General features: G+C 44.1%; 1 protein-coding gene across 1 annotated transcript; it reads left to right on the top strand.

The window, feature by feature from the left end:
• Nucleotides 1-7,583: 7,583 nt before the first annotated feature.
• Nucleotides 7,584-26,395, top strand: LOC124137867 (retinitis pigmentosa 1-like 1 protein). The gene is made up of 10 exons (XM_048385300.1): nt 7,584-7,659; nt 10,947-17,659; nt 18,019-18,216; nt 18,515-18,736; nt 19,609-19,779; nt 21,192-21,387; nt 22,832-22,973; nt 23,556-23,655; nt 24,742-24,836; nt 25,963-26,395. The coding sequence occupies exons 2-10, from the start codon at nt 10,957-10,959 to the stop codon at nt 26,038-26,040; spliced, it is 7,905 nt and encodes a 2,634-aa protein (XP_048241257.1). The 5' UTR covers nt 7,584-7,659; nt 10,947-10,956; the 3' UTR covers nt 26,041-26,395.
• Nucleotides 26,396-26,723: the final 328 nt, after the last annotated feature.

Raw genomic sequence — 26,723 nt, 5'->3', positions numbered from 1 at the left:
ACCAAATATTGGCTTCAATTGTACAAAAGATCCGGGGTAGAATAGGACTTCAGCAACCCATGCTTGCCGTAAAAGGCGACCATGCTTGTCGTAAGAGGCGACTAACGGGATCGGGTGATCAGGCTCGCTGATTTGGTTGATGCATGTCATCGTATCCAAATTGCGTGGATCGATGCTCATGATGTCAATCACTGAATTGTCTGGTCCGGATTCGATTATTTACAGACCGCCGTCATATAGCTGGAATATTGCTGAGTGCAACGTTAAACAACAAACAAACAAAATCAATTGTACAGTGTTATTTCATCGCGCAGAAGAAGGGTCGTCTATGTTTGTTTTATGAAATAACATAGGTACTATGTACCAACACATGGGCCTGAAATACATTATAAAAACACAAAAATGATGAAACTGTTACTTAAGTGTGAGTGTGTATGGTTTTACGCCGCTTTTAGCAACATTCCAGCAATATCACGGCGGGGGACACCAGAAATGGGCTTCACACATTGTACCCATGTCGGGAATCGAACCCGGTTCTTCGGCGTGACGAGCGAACGCTTTAACCACTAGGCTACCCGACCGCCCCCTGTTACTTAAGGCTCCTCGAGGTTAAGTGTTACGGTTAATTACAAAGGTGGCAATGAGGTAGCCTGGTAGTTAAAGTGTTTCTTCGTCTCGCTGAAGACCGGAGTTCGATCCCCGAAGATACACGAGGCCAACCTCTCGTGTACCCTTGCGTTATATTGTTTGAGTGAGTAAGTGAGTATGGTTTTAAGCCGCTTTTAGCAGTATTCCAGCAATATCACGGCTGGGGACACCAGGAATGGGCTTCACTCATTGTACCCATGTCGGTAATCGATCTCGATTTTCGGCGTGACGACCGAACGCTCACATTGTTTGAATATTGCAAACAGATGCGTAAAATAATACTCAATCACTTATAATCCCACAAAATGTGTTATTCTTGTCCGTGTATTTTGGTATGTATTTTCCCACTGATTTAAGACTTACAACTCACTCACTCACTCACTAACTCATGTTACATGAATGAATGGGGTTTGATGCTACTTTAAACAGTATAACACGTCAAACGTGGTCGGAAATCCAAAGAGACTTAGGCTGAGAAGTGATGTGAGGTGAAATGGGGTTTAACGTCGCGTCCAAGATTATTGCACTTATATAGCGACGTGCATGCACGTGTGTGAGTGGCTGCTTGTACTAGTCCGGACTGATGCCGATTTATAGTGTGGCCCACTGAGATACTATGCCGCAGTTTCACATGAATACCCCTCTCAGACACAGTATGAGACTCCGAGCCGACCAGTCCTTGTTTTAGCCCTTTAATGCTGAGCGCCAGACAGGGTAACAAAAAGTACCATCTTTTAACGTCTTTTGATATGACGCGGCCTGGAATCGAACCCCGGAGCTTCCGCTCTCCGGGCGGACGTTCTAAGGATGAGAAGATTACCAATTGGTGAAACCCACGAGGGCGTATTTGGTGCTAAGAAACCCAGGGCCATAATCAGGGCAGATTTGGGGTTGGAAGTCACTGTCACAGGATTATGGCATGATCCTGGCATCCCTAAGGGAAGTAACTCTGCACAGTGAATTGTCGCTTATAACGACAGGACCACACGTTCCCCTTAAAAATGGAGAATTCTAAGGTTTAGTCGGGAATACAAGGATGTGGGTTAGCTTTAACGTTGCTTTGAAAACAGTATGTCAGGTATATCAGTGACTTTGTGAGTTATTTGGGTTTAACGCTGCATTAATTAATCATACACCGCCTCCGTGGCCAAGTGGATAGAGCGTCTGCCCGGAAAAGATAGGTGGTTCGATAACCGGCCTCGTCATACCAAAGACGTTAACAAATGTTACCTGTTGTTACCCTTGGCATCAAGGGGATAATACTAGGACTTGGGTTCGGCTCTCTCTCTCTCTCTCTCTCTCTCTCTCTCTCTCTCTCTCTCTCTCTCTCTCTCTCTCTCTCTCTCTCCCCTCTCTCTCTCTCTCTCTCTCTCTCACACACACACACACACGCACGCACACACACTTACGCCCTCAAATAATAATCAACAATCGGGTCAAAACGTGCAACCAGTGAATCACCGGAGATAAGGGAGACAACTCTCCACTGCAAGTTGTAGCGGTTTCAGTAGAGATTTTTCAACAAACCCTGCATGTTTGTAGTCCAAGGAGGATTGGTCTACAAACAGAATAGTCATTGTCATCATCGCGTTGTATAAAAACGTGGAATACCATAAATCATTATCTATACTTTGGAGCTTTTGTGTGTGGACAGATTACATTTAGACCTGAGTTTGCTGGTTTGATTTGGATAGGATACTCTTTCAGCTTAACCGATGTTAAATACTTGATTTAGCGAAAACACATTACACATCTGTTTTTAAAAGATTCTGGTTTATCTATATTTAAGTGTCATCCAGAGGATTCAGTGTCAAAGGAGACAGGGTTGATTTATGGTGTTCAGCTTCGTTTATATTGTTTCATTGTGGCGTTACTGTCCATTTACTGGCGTATCTATCAAAAGAATGATTACTTTCATAATCGTTTTATAAATCACCCTTTGAAAAATCTGGTGAAATCTAATCTAATTGCAAGCATTCTGATAATCATTTAAGTTTCATGACAACTTTTGTGAAGAATTCTTATCAATCATGTGTTAAGTCTCATGAGAACCATTTGTAAAACTTTCTGATAATCATGTGTTAGGTTCAATGATAACCCTTTGTAAAGCTATTTGATACTCGTTAGTTGTTTTATGATAACCCTTTGTAAAGCTTTCTGATAATCATGTATTAAGTCTCATGATAACCCTTTGTAAAGCTTTCTGATAATCATGTATTAAGTCTCATGATAACACTTTGTAAAGCTTTCTGATAATCATGTATTAAGTCTCATGATAACCCTTTGTAAAGCTTTCTGATAATCATGTATTAAGTCTCATGATAACACTTTGTAAAGCTTTCTGATAATCATGTATTAAGTCTCATGATAACCCTTTGTAAAGCTTTCTGATAAGCATATGTTACGTTTCATGATTACCTATTGTAAAGCTTTCTGACAATGGAAACCTTTGTATAAACTTCTGATAATTATTCTAAAAGTATTTTCATAATCTTCTATAATGTCATGTTAAAATGCATGGGTGTTTTATGACATTATATTTCCAAACTTTGTGAAAAAGGCTTGAAAATTAATCATTTTCATAATTACCGCACCAAACATAGCAGTGTGTCAACCAGTTGTCACCTCTGATTCATGTTTGGGCATAGTGACGGAAGTCGACATATGTTAATGCTAGAAACGGAGTTTCCGTCAGCAACACAGAAGTTGAACTATGGAAGCCTCTAGTTTCCTGTTTCGTTTTCTTTTTTTCATATATTATTTATTCGTTTGATGAGGAAAACGACGAGCACATGTTTTACACATGACGTTTATTTGTCTGTTTGTTTGTTTGTTTGTTTGTTGTTTAACGCCGGACTCAGCAATATTCCAGCTGTACGATGGCGGTCTGTAAATAATCCAGTCTGGACCAGACAATCCAGTGATTGATATGATGAACATCGATCCACGCAATTGGCATCAATCAAGTCAGCGAGTCTGACCACCCGATCCCGTTAGTCGCCTCTTACGACATGCATTGTCGACTCTTACGGTAAGCATGGGTTGCTGAAGACCAATTCTACCCCGGATCTTCACGGGTCACTTACACATGAAGAGAGACTGGAAGATAATTGATACAGATATCTCCCTCTCTCTTATTAATGTGATATTTTCATGAGAAGGAATGTACACAGTGTCATGATTCCATTTATCATCGAAAATTCCTTAGCGACTTCTGCCGAGAATAGAGGCGTCGTTCATCTAACAACTCAACCTGCCGGAAGCTGCGATGAGACATGCGCAGTTGACGTAACAATCACAACAAGCAGCTAAACAAGAGCACGTAATGTCGTCATTCAGATGATTCATCGAAAAGCTGTGAGTTTACACATTCCTTTCAGCTGACACACCATGAAATATCCGAAAAACTGTTCAAAACAATTCTAAACCAAACACGCTCACTCATTACTTACTGGATCAGTCCAGATCACCCATCTTCCTCAATCGGGGGATTCCGGGAAAGAACTGGTCCATGTTCCCGAGGCAAGGGCGTAAACTGACTATAAAAGTACATTTTCTACCCTTGGCGAACTAGACTGGAACTCCGGGCTTACATTTTGGCTGGATTAACGAGTCTATGTATAGTCCAATCAAAATCGCGCAACGACCAAGACATCCGGTTCGTAAACAACATGGATTTCACCGTGCATATTTCGATCAACTGCAAGATTTGCAAAGCATGTGTACCGTCAAATGGGCGTCGATAGATATTTTCCAAATCTTTTTTAATCAAGGTGCTCGAGTGAATTTATGCACTTCGCGAGATAAGACCCGTTTTATTACAATATAGATCTTGTTTATCGATCAGATTGTCTTACCTGGGTGCCGCAAAGCAAATGCAAGTGATATGAGAGGTGGAAGCTGATCAATAACAGGGACATAGAAGGGACTTAAATCGTAATTGTCACTGGTGGCGCTACGATCGAGCCTGGAAATTCAAGCCTAGTTGGGCAAGGGTGGAAACTGGATTTTTATAGTCAGTTAACTCCCCTGCCTCGGGAAGATGCTTGTCCGCAGGAATGTATGCCGGTCGTATGAGGCAACTTATCTGATCGGATGGTATTAAGGCTCTGTGGCTTGGTTGATTCTGTATCATCGTACTCCGATTCATTACTCATAATATCAATCAGTTGACTGTCTGGTTCAGAATCGATTATTCGTTTTAACACATTTTTATTTCCGAAAATTATACACGGGCTGGATAGGTAAACAAGTCCTACGACTTATATTAACACCGCTCCATTTATACATACAATAAAAAATGAACATACTGTCAAGGTAGTGTGTGTGTGTGTGTGTGTGTGTGTGTGTGTGTGTGTGCGTGCGTGCGTGCGTGCGCGCGCGCAGATAATAAGAGATTAGGGCATGTATAAAACGTTGTATTACGTGTCATGTATAACACGTGCATGGGCTAAACCACTGGTTGCGTTTTCGGTTGCTTTTTCCATCAACTTCAATCTTGCACTTTTCATTGTTTTTTAATAGTCGTTGTCTATTTTCCCAATTTCATAAGAGCATTGGCATGAACAACATTGTCAACATACTCAGACCTATTGCCTCTTGTTGGCACCTTATGGTGTTTCTCACCCTCCATACCTGGGGAATTCTCCAATAATAACACACCACTGGTAGAGAGTCCGCCAGGAGAGCGGAGGGTCCAGGGTTCAGTCCCCGGGCGCGTCATATCAAAATACGTTAATAGATGGTACTTGTTGTTACCCTGACTGGAGCTCGGCATTAAGGGGCTAAAACAAGGACTGGTCGGCTCGGAGTCAGTATAGTTTGTCTGAGTGGGGTATTCATGTTAAACTGAAGCATGGTATCTCAGTGGGCTAGCATCAGTCTGGACTAGAAAAAGCAGCCACACACACACACATGTGCATGCGCGTCGCTATATAAGTGCAATAATGTTGGACGCGACGTTAAACCCCATTTCACCTCACCTTAATAATGACGCTGAGTATTACAAGGAATGTCACCTGCATGTCAGTTAACGTTGTGTATTTTTTTATGACCTGTTTCGAGAAGGTACAGGAACCTGTTCTCCTTTATATAGATCACATAATGCTGTTCCGTTTGAGAGTAATGCTCATCTGGCAGTTTGAGTACACGGAAATGTGGCACCAGAATATTTATGCTAATACTCCGTTGTTTTCAAGCTTTTTTTTACCTATTTTTGACACAGTGACTTCTGGGATGGTTACAGGGTTAGAGCAAGATTGCTGATCTTAAAATTTTAAAAATACGGAAACGTTGAATTGTGTTCAGAATTCGTCGTAGTCAACTGTCAAAAGAAACGCGCAACAGAGTGTTTCTGTCAATGATCCATTAGCATCTGTAGTCCAATGGGTCAGTAGTGTGTTGAAATAGTTAATGTGATTAAATGTCTGATTAACAAAAAAAAGCACCATCACTACTACTACTACTACTACTACTACTACTACTACTACTACTACTACTACTACTAAGACTACCACTATTTCCCCACTTCACTACTGACACTAATATTATTTCTACTGTTTATGCTACTTTTAGTATAAATATTACATTTACCACTACTACTACTACTACTACTACTAATACTACTACTACTACTACTACTTCTACTACTGCAATTCTTCTACTACTACTACTACTTCTACTTCTACTACTACTACTACTACTTCTACTACTACTACTACTACTACTTCTACTACTACTACTACTGCAATTCTACTACTACTACTGCTGCTGCTACTGCTACTACTACTACTACCACTACTTCTACTACTGCTGCTGCCACTCCTACTAAAGCTACTACTACTACTACTACTACTACTACTGCTGCTGCTGCTGCTGCTGCGCTATTTCCACCTCCATTTCTAGTGCCGTTACTGTAACTAATAGTAACATAATATTATTCTATCATTAATAATATTGTTACTGCTACTGCTACTACTACTTCTACTACTACTACTGCCGGTACTACTACTACTACTACTACTACTACTGTTACTACTATTACCATTACTACTACTGCTGCTGCTGTCACTCCTACTAAAGCTGCTACTACTACCACGGTTGCTGCTCTACTACTACAACTATTACTTGTGCTGCAAATAGTAAAATACAACTGCTATTAACATCATCATTGATATTATTGTAACTGATATTGCTGCTACTACTACTACTACTACTACTACTGCTACTACTACTACTACTACTACTACTACTACTACTACTACTACTACTACTTCTACTGCTACTACTACCACTATTATTACTGCTACTACTACTTCTACTACTATTACTACTACTACTACTTCTACTGCTACTACTACCACTATTATTGCTGCTACTACTACTACTTCTACTACTACTACTACTACTACTACTTCAACTGCTACTACTACCACTATTATTACTGCTACTACTACTTCTACTACGGCTGCTGCTACTGCTAGTACTACTACTGCTACTACTATTGCTACTCCTACCACAAAACAACATATATTCGTACATACGGGAGAAATATGATGTATTTATATATATTGTATATAAATCATCAAATCTTAATTTGTAATAAAGCAATTCTGAGCAATCTGTAAATTATGCAATTAAACATATAAAATCACGGAAAGAATATAAATTCATGGCATGACGGTTTTAACTGGTAATTACGGAGGAGATAAGCTAATCGCTGAGGGTGTGTATCGTGCAATTCATCCCCACTGCGGTTGGCATGTATATAAAAGTATGCGTGACTGTCACTCAAGCGGAAGGCCGTCTAGTGCATGCGCAGTTGTACAAGAAACAAGATGGCGGCCTTTTAGAATATTGTCACACAAACGTGACCCGGACCCGACCTCGAGAGGTCATGACGTATGTGATGGACATTATCTAAATACAGAGGCCTGAGCAAAACTCGACCACACGGAAAGTGTCAGGCCAGCGTTCTTAACGGAACTACATTATAGGCGCAGCTAGCGAGAGGTGAGTAGGCTAAAACGGATTAATACACACTATAATCCGGTACCAAAATCAACAATCAGAATATGTATTCAAGCCGAACTAGCAATTGTTTTTTTGGCGACCGATACTGTTTATTCTGATTTGATTTTTTAACTTAAAAAAAGAAAAGCTGAACAATAATTTCTCTGCTCCTCGTGATATAACTGGTACATATTAACAATAACATAGACGAGAATCAAAAGTACTTATAATTCAAAGTCCACTTTGTGTATACCGTTAATATAATACACATAGATACATTGAATGCGACATTGTAGTTAGCATAACACATTCTCCACAGCGCAACCTCGCCTATCTGGACTTTAACGCTATCTATAATGAAGCTTCGGAACGCTATTCACCTCTCTTAAGTATGCCCATTACATATATAGCCTTAGATATTCCCATTTCTTAATTAGGTTAAACGTTTATAGCCATATTTGCCGACATCAAACAATATGAGTTAGGTAAGGATAAGTTATATGGATGAACATCTTTTTTATTACAATAACAGACGTTTCGGTGATAAGGTTGTTCATAGATATATACCTTATATATTTTATACTTATTTCTGAATCCCACACACAGATGTTCATATTAGTTAGGGTTCGTTTTTTAATGATTTGAATCAAACTTGCTGGCGTTGGAAACTGGTTTGAACATAGGTTTCATTTAACCAATTGTTTATTAGTTTGTAATCTGATTAATTGTGAGTCCGCTGTTATTATTAAACATATTTCATTGTCCAAAAAGACAAAGGGATTGGGTACAAGTGCAACACTTATTACCGCCTTCTCCCTATATACAGTTAAACTTAATATTGCATAATAGAAATGAACATTTTACAATTGAAGACTGACATTGTGGAAACATAGTGCGCATATATATATGAAGGATATGTACAATATGCTGGAAAGTGAAGCCAGTGTGCATCTAACACATATGCAAATATTATACATTTTGGTGTTTATATATAGATTTAACAATATTAATTATTAACAATTTGGAAACAATCATATGCTAGCTACTGAATATGTCAGTCGTTTCTATAAATTTCTGTACAGACAAGAATATCTTTGTACTCAGGAAAGATTTAGGTTTGGGTCGCCAAAAAGAATACTATGTAGAGTTTTTTGTCCTCCAAGATCGTTTAGAAGCGGTTTCCTTGTATTTATTCCCACAATGAATGGTATACCCACAGGAAAGGATATAAGTACTTTTGAATTTTTATCCATCTAATTATACATTCACTTATGTTCGAGATAAATCAATTATATTTTTTTATTTTATAAACACGAGATAGAAATAACAATTTCTGTATGTGAAACCTTTCAGCTTTTCTTTCCAAACAACATCGGGTGTTTACGCTGCAATTCCTCTCAACGTTATGTGTTTCAGATTTGAGGGTTAAATTGAGTATTTGATACCTGTAAATTTCATTTGGAACTAACTATATCATAAGCATGTGTTTATCTATGACTAAGAGAATGGGGTGGTCGGGTAGCCTAGTGGTTAAAGCGTTCGCTCGTCACGCCGAAGACCCGGGTTCGATTGCCAACATGGGTACAATGTATGAAGCCCATTTCTGGTGTACCCCGCCGTGATATTGCTGGAATATTGCTGAAACCGGCATAAAACCATACTCACTCACTCACTCACTCACTCACTCACTCACTCACTAAGAGAATGTGATTGTAACAGGCCTCCGCGAAAAGGTGAGCGTATCCTGAGGCACAGGTTGCAAAGGCCAGTTACTTGTTCAACTGAATAAAAAAAACGGAGAACATACGGTACACGTGAAAATAAGGAATTGCACCTGACGTGAGTTTAGTTAATGATGCGTCAAAGTTGTAAAGATCCTCCACATGTCTACCATAAAATATTTTAAAAACCTTACAAAGACATCGTGTGCTATAACCCTGATCAAACAACTTGTTAGCAAAAGTCAATTCTTTGTAACAGAAATACTGCAAACGTAGACGATAGGCATGTAGTACGTATGTATAGAAATAATATTCAACTGATAATGTCACATGTCTTGTCATTTCTTATCTTCATTGCATGATACACATTAACCATTAAGGGACCTACCATTTGATATTCTGGGGTGGGGCTGTTTTGTTAAGAAAAACAGCTTGCAACAATGTAACGAGAAAAACTTGAAATTTCGGGAAAATATACAAATAATTGAAATAAAGCAAAATTTCGATTTAAAAATAAATATATATATGCTACCAAAGTGGCACCATAGGCTTTCGTACGATTGTACCTGAAAAGGTTTGAAATGTCGATGCCAAGGGCTAGAACTTCTGGAATATTGTTCGACATAAAGGTTAAGTTGGCTTGGGAGATTTTATAGTCTCTCTGAATTTGTATGCAAAGATCTTTGTATGAAACAGATAAGCTGAGAAACATGTTATTTACAAGAATGAAATATCAATTTAATGATTTCAGATTTCATCTCTCTCTCCATCTCTCTCTCCCTCTCTCGCTCTCTCTCTCTCTCCCTCTCTCTCTTCGTCTCTCTCTCGCTCTCTCTCTCCCTCTCTCTTTCTCTCTCTCGCTCTCTCTCTATCTCTCTCTCTCCCTCCCTCTCTCTCTCCCTCTCTCTCTCTCCCTCTCTCTCTCTTTCTCTCTCTATCTCTATCTCTCCCTCTCTCTCTCTCCCTCTCTCTCTCCCTCCCTCTCTCTCCCCCCCTCTCTCTCTCTATCTCCCTCTCTCTCTCCCTCTCGCTCTCTCCCTCCCTCTCCCTCTCTCTCCCTCTCTCTCTCTCTCTCTCTCTCTCTCTCTCTCTCTCTCTCTCTCTCTCTCTCTCTCTCTCCCCTGTGGCACCCGACACAAACACATGCTAAGGCATCAGTTATTCGTGCTTGTCAAAACACCTTTATCCCCAAAGATCTTTCGCCGTTCAATGGATCTTCAAGTGTAATGAAAACTTTAACTCACATTGTAGTCCTTGGCGACGCACAACAGTAGTATTTGAGGCGTCATAATATCTATGACGTAACAGTGACAATAGAGGGAGAAGTAAAACGTAGTCCTGTAAAATGAAGTCGTTAAACTTTGGAAAACAACTTCTTTATTTTTTGTACGGACGTTGGACGTTTGAGGGCTACTTCCTGCACGTCACCAGTTGAATCGAGGCGTAGCCCTGAACACCGTTACAAACAACATAGAAAGTTAATCTATAAGAAGGTCAATGTCTCCATGTTCATTCATACCTGTAAAAGTCTCACTAACTAAACACAATACAACTGTATATTTGCAGACACACAACCATGCCTCTCCTTCCCGCCATCGTAGTTCTTCTGTGTTCCGTCTGGACAACCGACGCACAGACAGGCGAATGCTGCGCCAAGAACTGTTGCACGTTCAAGTGTTGCCAAGAACGAGGACTCGCTAACAAGATACCAGTTGATCCTGCAGCCACCGGCAGCATTGGCGTGGGAGGCAGTGACCCCACTCGCGGCACAGGTTCAACCACTGCCTACTTCTATGACACTGCAGTGGGGCCAAACGCAATCGGGGGAGGATATAGGAACCAAGGTTCGGGAGGAAATCCCACGGGGTTGTTCCCCTACCCTGAGGAGGTGGTGAACTACCTCGACCTGTCAGCTACATCCGGTATGGGATCATCCAGGGCTGATGCTGTTGCTGCAGCGGCTGAAAATGCAGAGCGACAAGCCGAGGCCATTAATGAGGCGGCATCAGGATTGAGAAAAAACCTCGAAAGAGCAGGAATATCCTCAGATTTGCAAATGGCTGCAGCTCTCTCAGGTGGACCTATGTCGATGAATGTTTTAGGAGGCGGTGTCGGTGGACGCACCGTGAGTGGGACAAGTTCAAGTTCTGGATCTGCAATGAACACACTTGTGCAATTTGGTGGAGGCTTTGCTGACCCTCAGACAAACGCATTTTCCCAAGCTGATGCCGAAGCACGAGCCAAAGCTGGTGTTCAAGCACAAGCACAACCAGGTGCCGCTGCCCAAATTGGGGCTGCACCACGTTCACAAGCTGAGGCACAAGCCATCGCAGAGGCTCAAGCACAAGCACAAGCACAAGCTCAAGCACAAGCACAAGCACAAGCACAAGCACAGGCACAGGCACAGGCTCAGGCACAAACTCAGGCACAAGCTCAAGCACAAGCACAAGCTCAAGCACAGGCACAGGCTCAGGCACAAACTCAGGCTCAAGCTCAGGCACAGGCACAGGCACAGGCACAAGCTCAGGCTCAAGCTCAGGCACAAGCACAGGCACAGGCACAGGCACAAGCTCAAGCTCAAGCTCAGGCACAAGCACAGGCTCAGGCTCAGGCTCAGGCACAGGCTCAGGCACAAGCTCAGGCTCAAGCTCAGGCACAAGCACAGGCACAAGCTCAGGCTCAAGCTCAGGCGCAAGCTCAGGCTCAAGCACAGGCACAAGCTCAGGCTCAGGCTCAGGCTCAGGCTCAAGCTCAGGCTCAAGCTCAAGCTCAGGCTCAGGTACAGGAAAAGGGTGGAATCCAGGCCCTTCCGGGACACCCCGGTTCAGGAATGCAGAGTAACCAAGCCGGCACCACAAACCTAGAAGCAGCTGCTCTTGCTATGGCTGAGGCTGTTGCCGCCGCCGAGGCAGCTCAGTCAGCTGCTGAAGGAGCTAATGTCACACCTAATGTCGATGGATTTACCAATTTCTTCAACAAGCCGGCTTTCCTAGATGCCCAGGTCGACCCGGAGATAAAGGCAAATGTTAATCTAAACAGCGTGGAACCCGTGAAAGGGGCACAATCAGAAATAAATCTTTTAGGATCGTTTGGTATGGGAAACAATTCCCCATCGTGGGCTGGGCCAGGAGGAAGTTCGGCAGTAGGTTCATCACAAGCAACAGGAGGTTCACAAGCAGTCTTGTCACAGGAAGGGGCTCAAGCATTTGGCTCAGCACAAGCTACCGGGGGCTCACAGGGGATAAGCAACATTGTTGCAGCAGAAGGGGGAAACGCAGTTGGTGTGGCACAAGCTATAGCAGAGGCACAGGCCATGGCAAATGTTATTGCGGCGGAAGGCGCTCAAGCATCTGGATCTTCACAGGCTGCAGGACGCTCACAATCTGTTGCTAATGTTTTAGCTGCAGAAGAAGCTCAAGCAATAGCTATGGCACAAGCTATAGCAGCTTCGGAGGCAGTTGCTGATATTATAGATGAAGGAGCACAAGGGATGGGTTCGGCACAAGCATCAAGCGGTTCACAAGCAGCAACAAACATTGCAGCAACAGGAACGGCTCAAGCAACAGGTTCATCCAAGGCTGGGAGTGGTTCACAGTCAATGACCAACCTTTTAGCAGCTGAGGAAGCTCAAGCGATAGCAATGGCAGAAGCAATAGCAGCTTTACAGTCGAATGCTGATACTACCGCTGCAGGAGGATCTCAAGCTGTTGCCGGTGGACAGGCAGTTTCTAGTGCTCAGGCAGTGGCAGAGGCCAATGCGATAGCAAATGCTCAGGCCGCCGCTCAAGCACCAGCAGGTCTAGGGTCACAGGCGGACGCAGTTGTTCAAGCAGCAGCTGAAGCACAAGTAATGGCTAATGCCATTGCAGCTGCTGAAGCACAGGCGTTGGCTATAGCACAAGCAGAAGCCAATGCACAAGCAGCCACTGGGGCTCAAGCAGGTGTTCCGGTAGGTTCTAATGCAGCTCTGACAGATGAGCAGGCGCTTGCTCAAGCCATGGTCCAGTCACAAGCACAGATCCAAGTCCTTACCCAGTCCTTCTCAGCTGCAGATGTGCGTGTAAAAGCACATGCCATAGCACAAGCCCAGGTAGCAGCGACATTGCAGGCCCTGGTTCAGGCTGAATCAGGAGCTCTTTCAACAGCGGAAGCACAAGCATGGGCCCAGGCGAAGACAGCAGCAGATTCTCAAGTACAACTTTGGGGTCAAGCACAGACATATGCAGTGGCAGAGGCTACTGCTTTAGCCGAGGCAGTGGCATCAGCTCAATCGATACTGCAAGTTAACACTCTAGCAGAAGTACGGGCATTCGCAAAGGCACAGGCCGATGCAGAAGCAAACGCTGCCATCGCTGCTGAAACTGAGGCAAAAGCTATTGCAGACATACAAACTGTTGCAGCCATTCAAGCCCAAGCTGAAGCACAGGCTCGGGCACTAGCGACAGGGAATGCACAAGGTGGTGCACAGTCACAAGCACAGGCACAAGCTCAAGCACAAGCACAAACAGGGTCCGAGGCACAAGCACAAGCTCAGGCACAGGCACAAGCACAAGCACAAGCTCAGACACAAACTCAAGCACAAGCACAGGCCCAAGCTCAGGCACAAGCTCCAGCTTCAGCCCAAGCTCAAGCACAAGCACAAGCACAAGCGCTGGCAATAGCGCAAGGACAAGCAGGAACACAGGCCGGAACACAAACTCAAGCACAGTCACAGGCTCAGGCACAATCACAAGCACAAGCAGGTTCCGAAGCACAAGCACAAGCTCAGGCACAAGCTCAAGCACAGGCACAAGCACAAGCTCAGGCACAAGCACAAACACAAGCTCTAGCACAAGCACTAGTTAAAACCCAAACAGAGGACGACGATCAAGCGAAGGCACAAGCTCTAGCACAAGCACAAGCTCAAGCTCAAGCACAAGCACAAGCACAAATTCAAGCAGAGGCCGAGGCACAGGCACAAGCTCAGGCTCAGGCACAAGCTCAGGCACAAGGTCAAGCACAAGCAGAGACGCAAGCACAGGTTCAGACACAAGCTCAGGCACAAGCTCAAGCTCAAGCTCAGGCTCAGGCACAAGCACAAGCACAAGCACAAGCTCAGGCACAAGCACAAACAGGGGTCGGGGCACAAGCACAAGCCCAGGCACAGGCACAAGCCCAAGCTCAAGCTCAAGCTCAGGCACAAGCACAAACAGGGACCGAGGCACAAGCACAATCTCAGGCACAGGCACAAGCACAAGCTCAGACACAAGCTCAAGCACAAGCTCAGGCACAAGCTCAGGCACAAGCACAAGCACAAGCTCAGGCACAAGCTCAAGCACAAGCTCAGGCACAAGCTCAAGCTCAAGCACAAGCACAAGCTCAAGCACAAGCTCAAGCTCAAGCTCAGGCACAAGCACAAACAGGGGTCGGGGCACAAGCACAAGCTCAGGCACAGGCACAAGCCCAAGCACAAGCACAAGCACAAGCTCAGGCACAAGTTCAAGCACAAGCACAAGCTCAGACACAAGCACAAGCTCAGGCACAGGCACAAGCTCAAGCACAAGCACAAACAGGGGCCGAGGCACAAGCACAAGCTCAGGCACAGACACAAGCTCAAGCACAAGCTCAGGCACAAGCACAAGCTCAGACACAAGCTCAAGCACAAGCTCAGGCACAAGCACAAGCACAAGCTCAGGCACAAGCTCAGGCACAAGCTCAAGCACAAGCACAAGCTCAGACACAAACACAAGCTCAGGCACAAGCACAAGCACAAGCTCAGGCACAAGCTCAAGCACAAGCACAAGCTCAGGCACAGGCACAAGCACAAGCTCAGACACAAGCTCAGGCACAAGCACAAGCACAAGCTCAAGCACAAGCACAAACAGGGGCCGAGGCACAAGCACAAGCTCAGGCACAGGCACAAGCACAAGCACAAGCTCAGACACAAGCTCAAGCACAAGCTCAGGCACAAGCACAAGCACAAGCTCAGGCACAAGCTCAAGCTCAGGCACAAGCACAAGCTCAGGCACAAGCACAAGCTCAGGCACAAGCTCAAGCACAAGCACAAACAGGGGCCGAGGCACAAGCACAAGCTCAGGCACAGGCACAAGCACAAGCTCAGACACAAGCTCAGGCACAAGCTCAAGCACAAGCTCAGGCTCAGGCTCAAGCACAAGCTCAGGCTCAGGCTCAAGCACAAGCAGAGGCAGGGGCACAAGCTCAAGCACAAGCACAAGCACAAGCTCAAGCTCAAACAGAGGCCGAGGCACAAGCTCAGGCTCAGGCTCAAGCACAAGCTCAAGCCCAGGCTCAAGCTCAAGCAGATGCCGAGGCACAGGCTCAGGCACAAGCTCAGGCTCAAGCACAAGCTCAGGCACAAGGACAAGCTCAGGCTCAAGCACAAGCTCAGGCACAAGCACAAGCAGAGGCACAAGCTCAGGCACAAGCTCAGGCTCAAGCTCAAGCACAAGCTCAGGCACAAGCTCAGGCTCAAGCTCAAGCACAAGCTCAAGCTCAAGCAGAGGCACAAGCTCAGACACAAGCTCAAGCACAAGCTCAAGCACAAGCAGAGGCACAAGCTCAGGCACAAGCTCAGGCTCAAGCTCAAGCACAAGCTCAGGCACAAGCTCAAGCTCAAGCAGAGGCCGAGGCACAAGCTCAGGCTCAAGCTCAGGCACAAGCCCAGGCGCAAGCTCAGGCACAAGCTCAAGCTCAAGCTCAAGCAGAGGCAAAGGCGCAAGCTCAGGCACAGGCTCAGGCACAGGCGGATGCTCAAGCTCAAGCTCAGGCACAAGCGGATGCTCAGGCACAAGCTCAGGCACAAGCCCAAGCAGAGGCCGAGTCACAAGCACAAGCACAAGCACAAGCACAAGCTCAGGCACAAGCACAAGCACAAGCTCAGGCACAAGCCCAAGCACAAGCTCAGGCACAAGCTCAAGCACAAGCTCAAGCAGAGGCCGAAGCACAAGCTCAAGCTCAGGCACAAGCTCAGGCACAGGCACAGGCTCAAGCACAAGCACAAGCTCAAGCACAGGCTCAGGCTCAAGCACAGGCTCAGGCACAAGCGGATTCTCAGGCACAAGCTCAGGCACAAGCTCAAGCAGAGGCCGAGGCACAAGCTCAGGCTCAGGCTCAGGCTCAAGCTCAAGCACAAGCTCAGGCACAAGCACAAGCACAAGCTCAGGCACAAGCTCAGGCTCAGGCTCAAGCTAAAGCACAAGCTCAGGCTCAAGCAGAAGCGGAAGCTCAAGCTCAAGCTCAAGCTCAAGCTCAAGCACAAGCACAAGCTCAGGCACAGGCACAGGCACAGGCACAGGCACAGGCTCAAGCACAAGCAGAAGCCCAAGCTCAAGCACAAGCGCGTGCCGAAAGAGATCTTAAAGCTTTGAAGAAACTCAAGGAACAAGCAGAATCAAATATCAGGGCATTTTCGCAAGTATTGGCTGCCGCAGATGCCGAGGCCCAGGACTATACCAGCACTCTAACAAAGACTGTCGCAAGGGCGAATTCACTGGCTCAGGCACAGGCAGCAGCTAAGTCAAAAGATGAGGAGGATGAGTTTGCTTTTGCCAAAGCAGCTGCAGATACGTTGGTCCATGTATTAACACAAACACAGGCACACGCAACAGCAGAAGCCACCGCCTTTGCTGCTGCCTTAGATGCTACCACAGGCATAATCCAAGCAGATACTATTGCACAGGCACAATCACTAGCACAGGCTCGGGTAACTGCAGAAGCTCAAGCCCGAGCAGAAGCTGAAGCTAAATCGCAAATAGCAGCACAAGTTCAAAAAGCTACAGATGCACTGGCTAAGGCGGAAGCAAAAGTACTAGCAGTATCGATGGCAAAAGTAGACGCAAAGGCAGCTGCACAGGTACAGGCTAAAGCAGAAGCTAAAGCAACAGCAGAAGCAGAAGCTAAAACAGCTGCAAAGTCGCTGGCACAAGCGCAAGCGAGCGCGGCTGCTCAGGCAGAGGCACAGGCTCAAGCGCAAGCGAGCGCGGCCGCACAGGCGCAGGTCCAAGCGCAAGCGAGCGCGGCTGCTCAGGCACAGGCACAGGCTCAAGCGCAAGCAAGCGCGGCCGCACAGGCGAAGGCACAAGCGCAAGCGAGCGCAGCTGCACAGGCGCAGGCACAAGCGGATGCACAGGCAGCAGCACAAGCTAAGGCACAAGCTAAGGCAAAAGCGCAGGCCCAAGCACAAGCAGCTGCTCAGTCACAATCAAGCAGTAACACAACAGGCGCATCTATGCCCGTGAAGAGGCATGATGTCCCCGACTATCTGACACTGGATGAACTACGTAAGTATATCACTGACTCCGTGTGCCGTGTGTGGCGTAATCCTTTTGGACAGAATCAAGCTTCAACAAGCCTCAATTAGCTTCAACAAGCTTCAACAAGCTTCAACAAGCTTCAACAATATATAAAGTATATAAAGTAACAATATATTTGATAAAAAAAAATTGTAGTGTCATCGCATGACTGCAAAGAGACTTAGGAAAAGAAATTAAATATCGTGTTCTCCATGCGAATCGAGAAAAGTAAATTGATACAAATTCATTTGAAGGATACGTGAGTTGATGATTTCACCTACATCATTGCTGACACCATTTAAACACGTCGAAATCGTCCATTGATAGGAGCCCCTGTTTCGCTTCAGGTATGTCGTTCACGACGGGGAGTTTTGACCGGAACACGTGGTACGGCATCAACCCTCGCTTCTGTAATCAGTTCCTGGAGTTCCACATGAGCGAGAAGGGCGAGTTCTATGTCGCCAACAGAATGTGTCCGTATGGCCTGTTTTGGCTTCAAGATTACATGAGATGCATGGCTCCATCTTCTGTTCCCTGCAGCATTGGTAGGTGACACTACTTCCGGTTGGGCTCCACTACTTCCGGTCATTTCTGGTGACGGTGTTTTTTCATTGTTCAGTAGTTACATGTTGACGGATAGTAAAACAGTTTTGAAATAAATGTTAATAGAACAATATACGAATAGCTGTTTTACATTACAATTCCTAACATGCAAAATTGGTGAAAACGAATTTTCCAGTTTTTTGCTGGGCTAGGTGTAATCTTTCAGTGACATCGTCCGAATTAATGTCCCTTAAAATCCCAAGTTTAGGGATTAACAATTGTTCACAATACACGTTTCAGACCCCTGTCGTATAAACGGGAAGACAGGCGTGGTGTATGATCGACAGGACACGTGCGGCGGCTTCTATGAGTGTACCCGGGACACCAGCAGCCCCTACATCTACGCCAAACCCATGTGTTGTCCCGCCAACTACAGGTTCAACAGCAAGCGCGGCTACTGTGTTCCAGATAAAAAGTGCACGGAAAAGTGTGGGGTTCCGTCCGATCTTGCATCCTCCAGCGGTATGTAAAAAAATCAAACACCAGCTAAGGCCTCATTTATGGACGGGGGAATGACGTCTGTGTGAAACTGAAATATTATTCATTTGGCAGTTTAATCATTGGGTTTATTTCTGAAATACATCTCGGGGAGACATCCATATATGTGCCTTTTCTTAGTTATTTAACATGTAGGGCAAGATGGCCCAGTTGTCTAAGGCGTAGCTTTTAACGTGCAGAGTTGCTTCCCTTAGTCGTGCCAGAATCCGATGATCCGATGAATTCTGTTCTTGCGGTTTTCACCAGAGTGGTCAACTTGCATCAGCTTTCCTTTCTCAATAAGCTGACTCACCGTAATATACCTGAAACACGTGCGTTGGGGGCACGGATGGCCCAGTCGTCTAGGGCGCCGCGATTCGCTGTGCAGAGTCGCGTGCCTTGGGCACGCCAGAAACCTATGATTGTGGGTTCGAATCCCGGTTCGCCCCAATTATGTTTCAATGGGTTTCACCGAAGTGGTAAACGTCTAAGACCTGCATCACTTCGGGCTTTCCTCCAACATTAAGCTGACACGCCATGATATAACTGGAATAATGTTAAAAGCGGCGTTAAACCCAACTCACTCACTCACTCAAAGGTGCGTTAAACCAAACCGGTGAAGATTCGGGATAGAAATGGTCTCAGATGCCAGTGTTTGTCATGATAGTCGACTGACGGGTTCTGGTGGACAAGAGCGCTGAATCGCGCTTGTCATCATATTGCCAATTGCGTAGATCGATTCTCATGATGTCAATCACTGGATTGTCTGGTCTAAACTCGACTATTGCTGAATGCAGAGTTAAACAATAAACAAACAAACAAACAAACAAATATTTTGAAGGACATGAACATTTCAGGATGCTCGAAGGTGGCCGTGCCATTTGACCGCATGGCCTACTACCAGGTGACCGACAGCCAGAACACCTACGCCCTTCAGGTGATGCCCTGTCCCCCCGGGACCATTTTCAGCCCCATGAAGTGCCACTGCGTCACCTCGGCAATGCTGGCCGGTCCCGACCTTGTCAACCGTATGTATTCGTATGACTTCCTGTATTTTTCGTATGACTTCCTGTCTTTTGTAAGGATCACAACCCTGCGCCCACTTGCACAAAGCGATCTTAGCCCTAAGACTATTGTAAGCCTATGTTAAAGTATGGGAGTTACGATCATCTTAGAAGTGCCACTGCGTCACCTCGGCAATGCTGGCCGGTCCCGACCTTGTCAACCGTATGTATTCGTATGATTTCCTGTCTTTCGTAAGGATTACAACCCTGAGCCCACTTGCACAAAGCGATCTTAGCGCTAAGACTATTGTACGCCTATGTTAAAGTATGGGAGTTACGGTCATCTTAGCGCTAAGATTGCTTTGTGCAAGTGGGCCATGAAACTTTTGATTTATTGTGAAATAGCAACATCATTGCTATAATATAATTATTAACTTGAATAAATGAAAAGCATTTGTCTGAAATGTTTGAAGGTCAGTTGCATGTCTTCTCTGGTAATTGTCCCGCATCCCAAATTGACATCCGTTACCCATACTGCTTCATATACATATAAACGCGGAAATTAACTTACAAACTGCCCCCAAAACAAGTTGATGGCATAATACATAAATATTATCTACCCACGAGAAGTTAAAGAAACTTGAAGTTAAAGAAAAGTGATCTCTCACTTCACCTGAGTTGTATACCCGGCTAAATCTGGGATCTCAGACTTCAGAATCTAATCCACGTATACTGCAATATCAATATCACTTCACACAATGTACCCATTTCGGGAATCGAACCTGGGTCTTCGACCTGACGAGCGAACGCTAAAACCACTAGGCTACCAGACACCCCCCCCCCCCCCCCCCAGGGGCAGGGAACAATATCAAGATCACATTAGGTGAGGTGAGGTAAGGTGAAACGTCACGTGTGTGTGTGTGTGTGTGTGTGTGGCTGCTTGTACTAGTCCGGACTGATGCCGATTTATAGTGCTAGCATACTGAAATACCATTCCGCAGTTTAACATGAATACCCCACTCAGACACAGTACACTGACCCCGAGCCGACCAGTCCTGTTTTAGCCCCTTAAAGACAGGGAAACAACAAGTAACATATTTTAACGTCTTTTGGTATGACGCGGCCGGGGATCGAACCCTGACCTTCCGCTCTCCGGGCGGACACCCTACCACTAGACCACGGAGGCGGTCAGACCACATTAGACTATATTTACTGACTTAGGGCATAATCGGTTTCAGGGGCCGGGGGTGGCATAAGGTTAAAGCGTTCGCTCTTCACGTCGGAGACCCGGGTTCGATTCCCCATATGGATACAATAAATGAAGCCTATGTATGGTGTCCCCAGCCGTGATGCTGCTGGAATATAACAAAAGCCGGCGTACAACCATACTCGCTCACTCTATCACTCAATAGTTTCGATTGCTGGTTTGTTTTCAGCTTGCCTTCCTTCTCTGCGGTTTAATTTCGACATGGGGAAAGTGGAGGATGTCATGCACTCTGGAGCCGCATTCGCTCAGCGGGATGTGAAGATCGTCCGTAAGAAGGGTCGTATGTGTGCCCGGTTTGGCAAGGGCAGCTTCATCAAGTTCTGGTCTTTCAGCAACAGGTCGCTCGGGAAGAAGTTTGGCTTGGTGTAAGTCATGTTACCTACACATATAGGTGCTGGGTCTTGACATTGTGACTTTTCCTTTCTTCTTGTGTGACTTGGGTTTAACGCCGCTTTAAGCAATATTAAAGCAATATCACGGCGGGGGACATATAAAAATGGGCTTCACACATGGGTATCACATATTTATAATGATGTTATCTTAATGCAATCTTGACACCCCTTGATATATTGATATTCTGTTGGTGCTAACTTGATGCCATTTTGATGCCATTTTGATGCAATATTGACACATCTTGACAAACTGATATCCTCACGATGCTCTTGTTGTTGCCATCTTGACACATCTTGACACATCTTGGTAGATTGATCTCGTCTTGATGATTTTCTTGATGCAATCTTGACACTTCTTAGTATATTGATATCCTCTATCATTGATGCTATCTTGATATAAAATTGATTTCCTCTTGATGTCATTTGGCAATTCTTGATATCCTCTTGATTCCATCTTGATGTCATCTTGACACATCTTGATATACTGATGTGCCCTTGATGTCACCTTGACACATCTTGACACATTTTGATATACTGATGTGCCCTTGATATCACGTTGATGTCACCTTGACATCATCTTGATATACTGATGTGCCCTTGATATCACGTTGATGTCATCTTGACACCATCTTGATATACTGATGTGCCCTTGATATCACGTTGATGTCATCTTGACACATCTTGATATACTGATGTGCCCTTGATATCACGTTGATGTCACCTTGACATCATCTTGATATACTGATGTGCCCTTGATATCACGTTGATGTCATCTTGACACATCTTGATATACTGATGTGCCCTTGATATCACGGTGATGTCATCTTGACACCATCTTGATATATGGATGTGCCCTTTATGTCACATAAATGTCATCTTGACACCATCTTGATATACTGATGTGATTTTGACGCTATATTGATGTCATCTTGATATATGGATGTGCCCTTGATGTCACGTGGATGTCATCTTGACACATCTTGATATACTGATGTGCCCCTGATCTCACGTTAATGTCATCTTGACACATCTTGATATATGGATGTGCCTTTGACGCCATATTAATGTCATCTTTACACCATCTTGATATATGGATGTGCCCTTGATGTCACGTTAATGTCATCTTGACACCATCTTGATATATGAGTGTGCCTTTTGACGCCATATTGATGCCATTGACGCCACTTTGATATATTGATGTCCCTTGAAGCCATATTGATGTCATCTTGACACCATCTTAATACCCTCTTATTGCGTGGATCGATGCTTACGATATCAATCACTGGATTGTCTGGTCCAGACTCGATTATTTACAGACCGCCGTCATATAGCTGGAATATTGCTTAGTGTGGCGTTAAACAACAAACCAAACCAAAACCAAAACCATCTTAATGTCACGTTAACATCCTTTTCCCAGGCTTAACTTCCGCATCAACTATGTTCCTAACAAGCCTCAGTCCATCATCAGCAACTGTAACCGCCCCTCGGTGCAACTGTACATCGTCGGCAAGACGCTGTACGCACGTGCAAACAATGTGGAAATAAAACTACCATATAAGGTGGGTCCCAGTCTTTCTTAGATCCTATACTACATTTTCATTATATTAGTCACAGGTATATATGAGTATGTGCACGTGTATAAGTAATATTGTCAGTTTCCATTACATTATTGATATCTTTTTATAAACACTTCAATCACCTGTATATTCACAGATGATTTGGATGCAAATCCTCAACTGACACTAATTAGATCAGTCAGAACCACACCATAATTGTAATATTTCTGTTTATTTGGTTATTTAACTGTTAAAGAACCGACGATCCAGAGAAGGTTCCTTCAACATTCCATCCGCAACCCCCCATAACAGCAATATTTTATCAAACAAGAACGTTTTGAAAATAAATACAATATCTGAGATTAAACCAAAGTTAGGATCCTTGAATAAAGTTAAAAGACAGGGTGCCATTGTACAAAGAGATCTTAGCGCCAAGGTGATCGTAACCCACATACATTAACACAGACTTACGACAGTCGTAGTGCTAAGCTTGTCTTCTACTACGCCACCCTGGTCTTTAACTAATGTAGATATTTAAGATATATAATGCTTTAAAAATATTTTGATGATTTTTGTATATTTTAGATAGGAAAATGGAACAATGTGAAATATATTTTCGATGCTACCCGCGGAATGTTTGAACTGATCTGTAACGACGACGTCCAGATTGAAGGCGTACCTTCAGGTGAGTAGTTGTAACTGTTGCTCACAATATGAATCACTGGATTGTCTGATCCAGTTTATTTCCAAGCCGCCGTCCTAAAGATGGAATATTGTTGAGTGCGGCGTTAAACAACAAACACAAACATACAAACACAAACAACAAACACAAACATACAAACACATACAACAAACACAAACATACAAACACAAACATACAAACACAAACATACAAACACAAACAACAACCACAAACATACAAACACAAACAACAAACACAAACATACAAACACAAACATACAAACACAAACAACACAAACAAACAAACAAACACAAACATACAAACACAAACATACAAACACAAACAACAAACACAAACATACAAACACAAACAACAAACACAAACAACAGACACAAACATACAAACACAAACATACAAACACAAACAACAAACATACAAACACAAACATACAAACACAAACAACAGACACAAACATACAAACACAAACATACAAACACAAACATACAAACACAAACAAACACAAACAACAAACACAAACAACAGACACAAACATACAAACACAAACAACAAACACAAACATACAAACACAAACATACAAACACAAACATACAAACACAAACAACAAACACAAAAATACAAACACAAACAACAAACACAAAAATACAAACACAAACATACAATCACAAACACAAAATCGAAGGGGACGCAAGTCGTTGTGCAGAGTTACGTACCTTAAGGATGCCAGGAGCTAAGATAAGGGGTTTCGAATCCCAGATTCATCTTATCATGTTTCTAGGTTTGTGAGCACCGTATCCTGCTTGTGGGTTTCACCAAAGTGGTAAACATCTAAGGCATTCATCCTCTCATTAATTCGAATTTTCCTCCCAAATCAACTGATATACTGTTCAATAAGGCGTAAAGCACAACTCACTCACTCACTCACTGATGGTCTCCCAATCACTATCAATACTAACCTCGGAACCACCAAATTCCCACAACTATGAATGCTATTTACATAATCAAACGACATAGATTGATCATAAGTCCGAATTGCTCCTTGTAAATAATATCTGCCTATCTATGGTACAGGAGAGGGTCTTGCTGCAACATCGTCCTGCCTAACTATTGGACTCTGTCTTGATGGCTCCAGGCATATGGAAGGATTCGATGGCGATCTTGATGACGTAAGTCAACATGTCTTTTCACATGTATTTATATTGCAATAAGAGCGACTGGGTATAAAACATGTCAGCTGTGGTGAATAGCCAGACCTTTAGGGACCGACCTTTTGATTTTCTTGGGCATATTTTCAAGTCGTTCAAACACTACCTGAACTTAACTTAACTGAAATGTGATAATTCTGTTAATGATTACCCCAATAACACAGAGTGTCCTCACTTTACACAAGTTGCGTATTACGAACAAAACTAGACTTTACCCCGTTCACATGCACAACATTTACTGGCGTAAGTAATTTTACACATGTGTAACTATACATACGTGCGTACATTTACATTTTGGGGCACGGGTGGCCCAGTCGTCTAAGGTGCCGCGATTCGCTGTGCAGAGTAGCGTCCCTTGGGCACGCCAGAAACCTATGCTTGTGGGTTCGATCCCGAGTTCGCCCCGATTATGTTTCTAGGTTTGTCAGCACCATACCCGTGCTCGTGGGTTTCACCGAAGTGGTAAACGTCTGAGACCTGCATCACTTCAGGCTTTCCTCCCACATTAAGCTGACACGCCGCGATATAACTTGAATAATGTTAAAAGCGGCGTTAAATCCAACTCACTCACTTACTCACATATACATTTTCTATGCGTTCACATGAAAAGCATCTTAGGTGTGTAAATAAAGTATGTAAATTGTTCGTCATATTCGTCAGTCTGTTCACGACTTCCAACACAAAACAACATGAAGTAACATGTGTTTGATTTAATTTGTACACAAAGTTTTGACTCCTTGAAACCAAAAGAAAACACCGTCCGCTCAACTCTGTATATACGCATAAAAGTTGGCAACTGCTGACAATTTGTTTTTTGTTGGCAAAAGAACACATATTAATTGGATCATCCTCTTACGTTCACATTGCAACACATACACACAGTGCAAATTAACATTTACATTTGCACCTGCTCCAGACATGATGCAAATTTGCTCCTGGTGTAAATATACACACGTGAGTAAACGCGTTCACATGACAAGCATACTCACGTGTGTATTTCTACACGCGTATGCACATATACACACATATGTATAGAGGCGCATGTGAACGGGGTATTAGAAATAATTCTTTTTTAACGCTCTTTCAGGTTGAGATATTCGAGTGTGCACCCTCAGACTCTACAACACCCGACTCCCAGAATCAGATCGTGAGCATCTTTCACTAATTTATTATCATCCAATCATCGGCTGATAATGGGTCACGATGGAAAGAGCGTGGTACCGCCACATTTCGTCGTCCCAAAGTTCACCATTTTGTGATTCCATTGTGTGCACTCTCAGTTCGGCAACATCAGGACAGCAAAGACTTTCTTAGACTGCACGGGTGTGATTGTGACGTCAAAGGTCTTCGTTGTGTTATGGACGTTCTGGTTTGTGATGGTAGAAATAAATGAAAATATGATTTCCTCTAACCAGTTGTTGATCAAGCTGGCCAGCTGCCAGTTGCAGACGACTTCCGGTCGCCATGTTTGTTATACTTGTCTCCAAACGTGTTTTTACTATTAAATTTTTATGAAAACATGTCTGCTGTAGATTCATTGAAGGGGTAGTTTTCCCTTCTTGTGCTCCTCGTGCTTTGATTAAGTTTCTCCAGAATTTACTTTAAAAATGTAGCCTAATTCTAGTGGACAGTTTTTTGTCGCTTGTCGGGAGAAGGGTTGTTTATACTGAACAAAAAAAGGTTAGGTATCATGCATATTTTGGGGGATATTTGGGGTAGTGAAAACTGAGCACACAATTTCATAAAAATATCCCCAAAAATATTAATGATCCCTAACGTTTTTGGTTCACTATAACTACATACATGCTAAGTTTAGGGTAACCTGGACCAAAAATGATAAATTAAAAG

Source organism: Haliotis rufescens, unplaced genomic scaffold (assembly GCF_023055435.1).
Source record: "Haliotis rufescens isolate VD_foot unplaced genomic scaffold, xgHalRufe1.0.p SCAF_57, whole genome shotgun sequence".
NCBI lineage: Eukaryota > Metazoa > Mollusca > Gastropoda > Lepetellida > Haliotidae > Haliotis > Haliotis rufescens.
The sequence above is the reverse complement of the archived record's forward strand: the minus strand, read 5'-3'. Positions and strand labels throughout refer to the sequence as shown.

Excerpts from the sequence above, each read along its gene's own strand:
- LOC124137867 (XM_048385300.1), top strand. The coding sequence starts at position 10,957 with ATGCCTCTCCTTCCCGCCATCGTAGTTCTTCTGTGTTCCGTCTGGACA. Across the intron at positions 18,737-19,608 it reads CGATCTTGCATCCTCCAGCG|GATGCTCGAAGGTGGCCGTG; the intron begins GTATGTAAAAAA and ends TGAACATTTCAG. Across the intron at positions 22,974-23,555 it reads AAATAAAACTACCATATAAG|ATAGGAAAATGGAACAATGT; the intron begins GTGGGTCCCAGT and ends TGTATATTTTAG.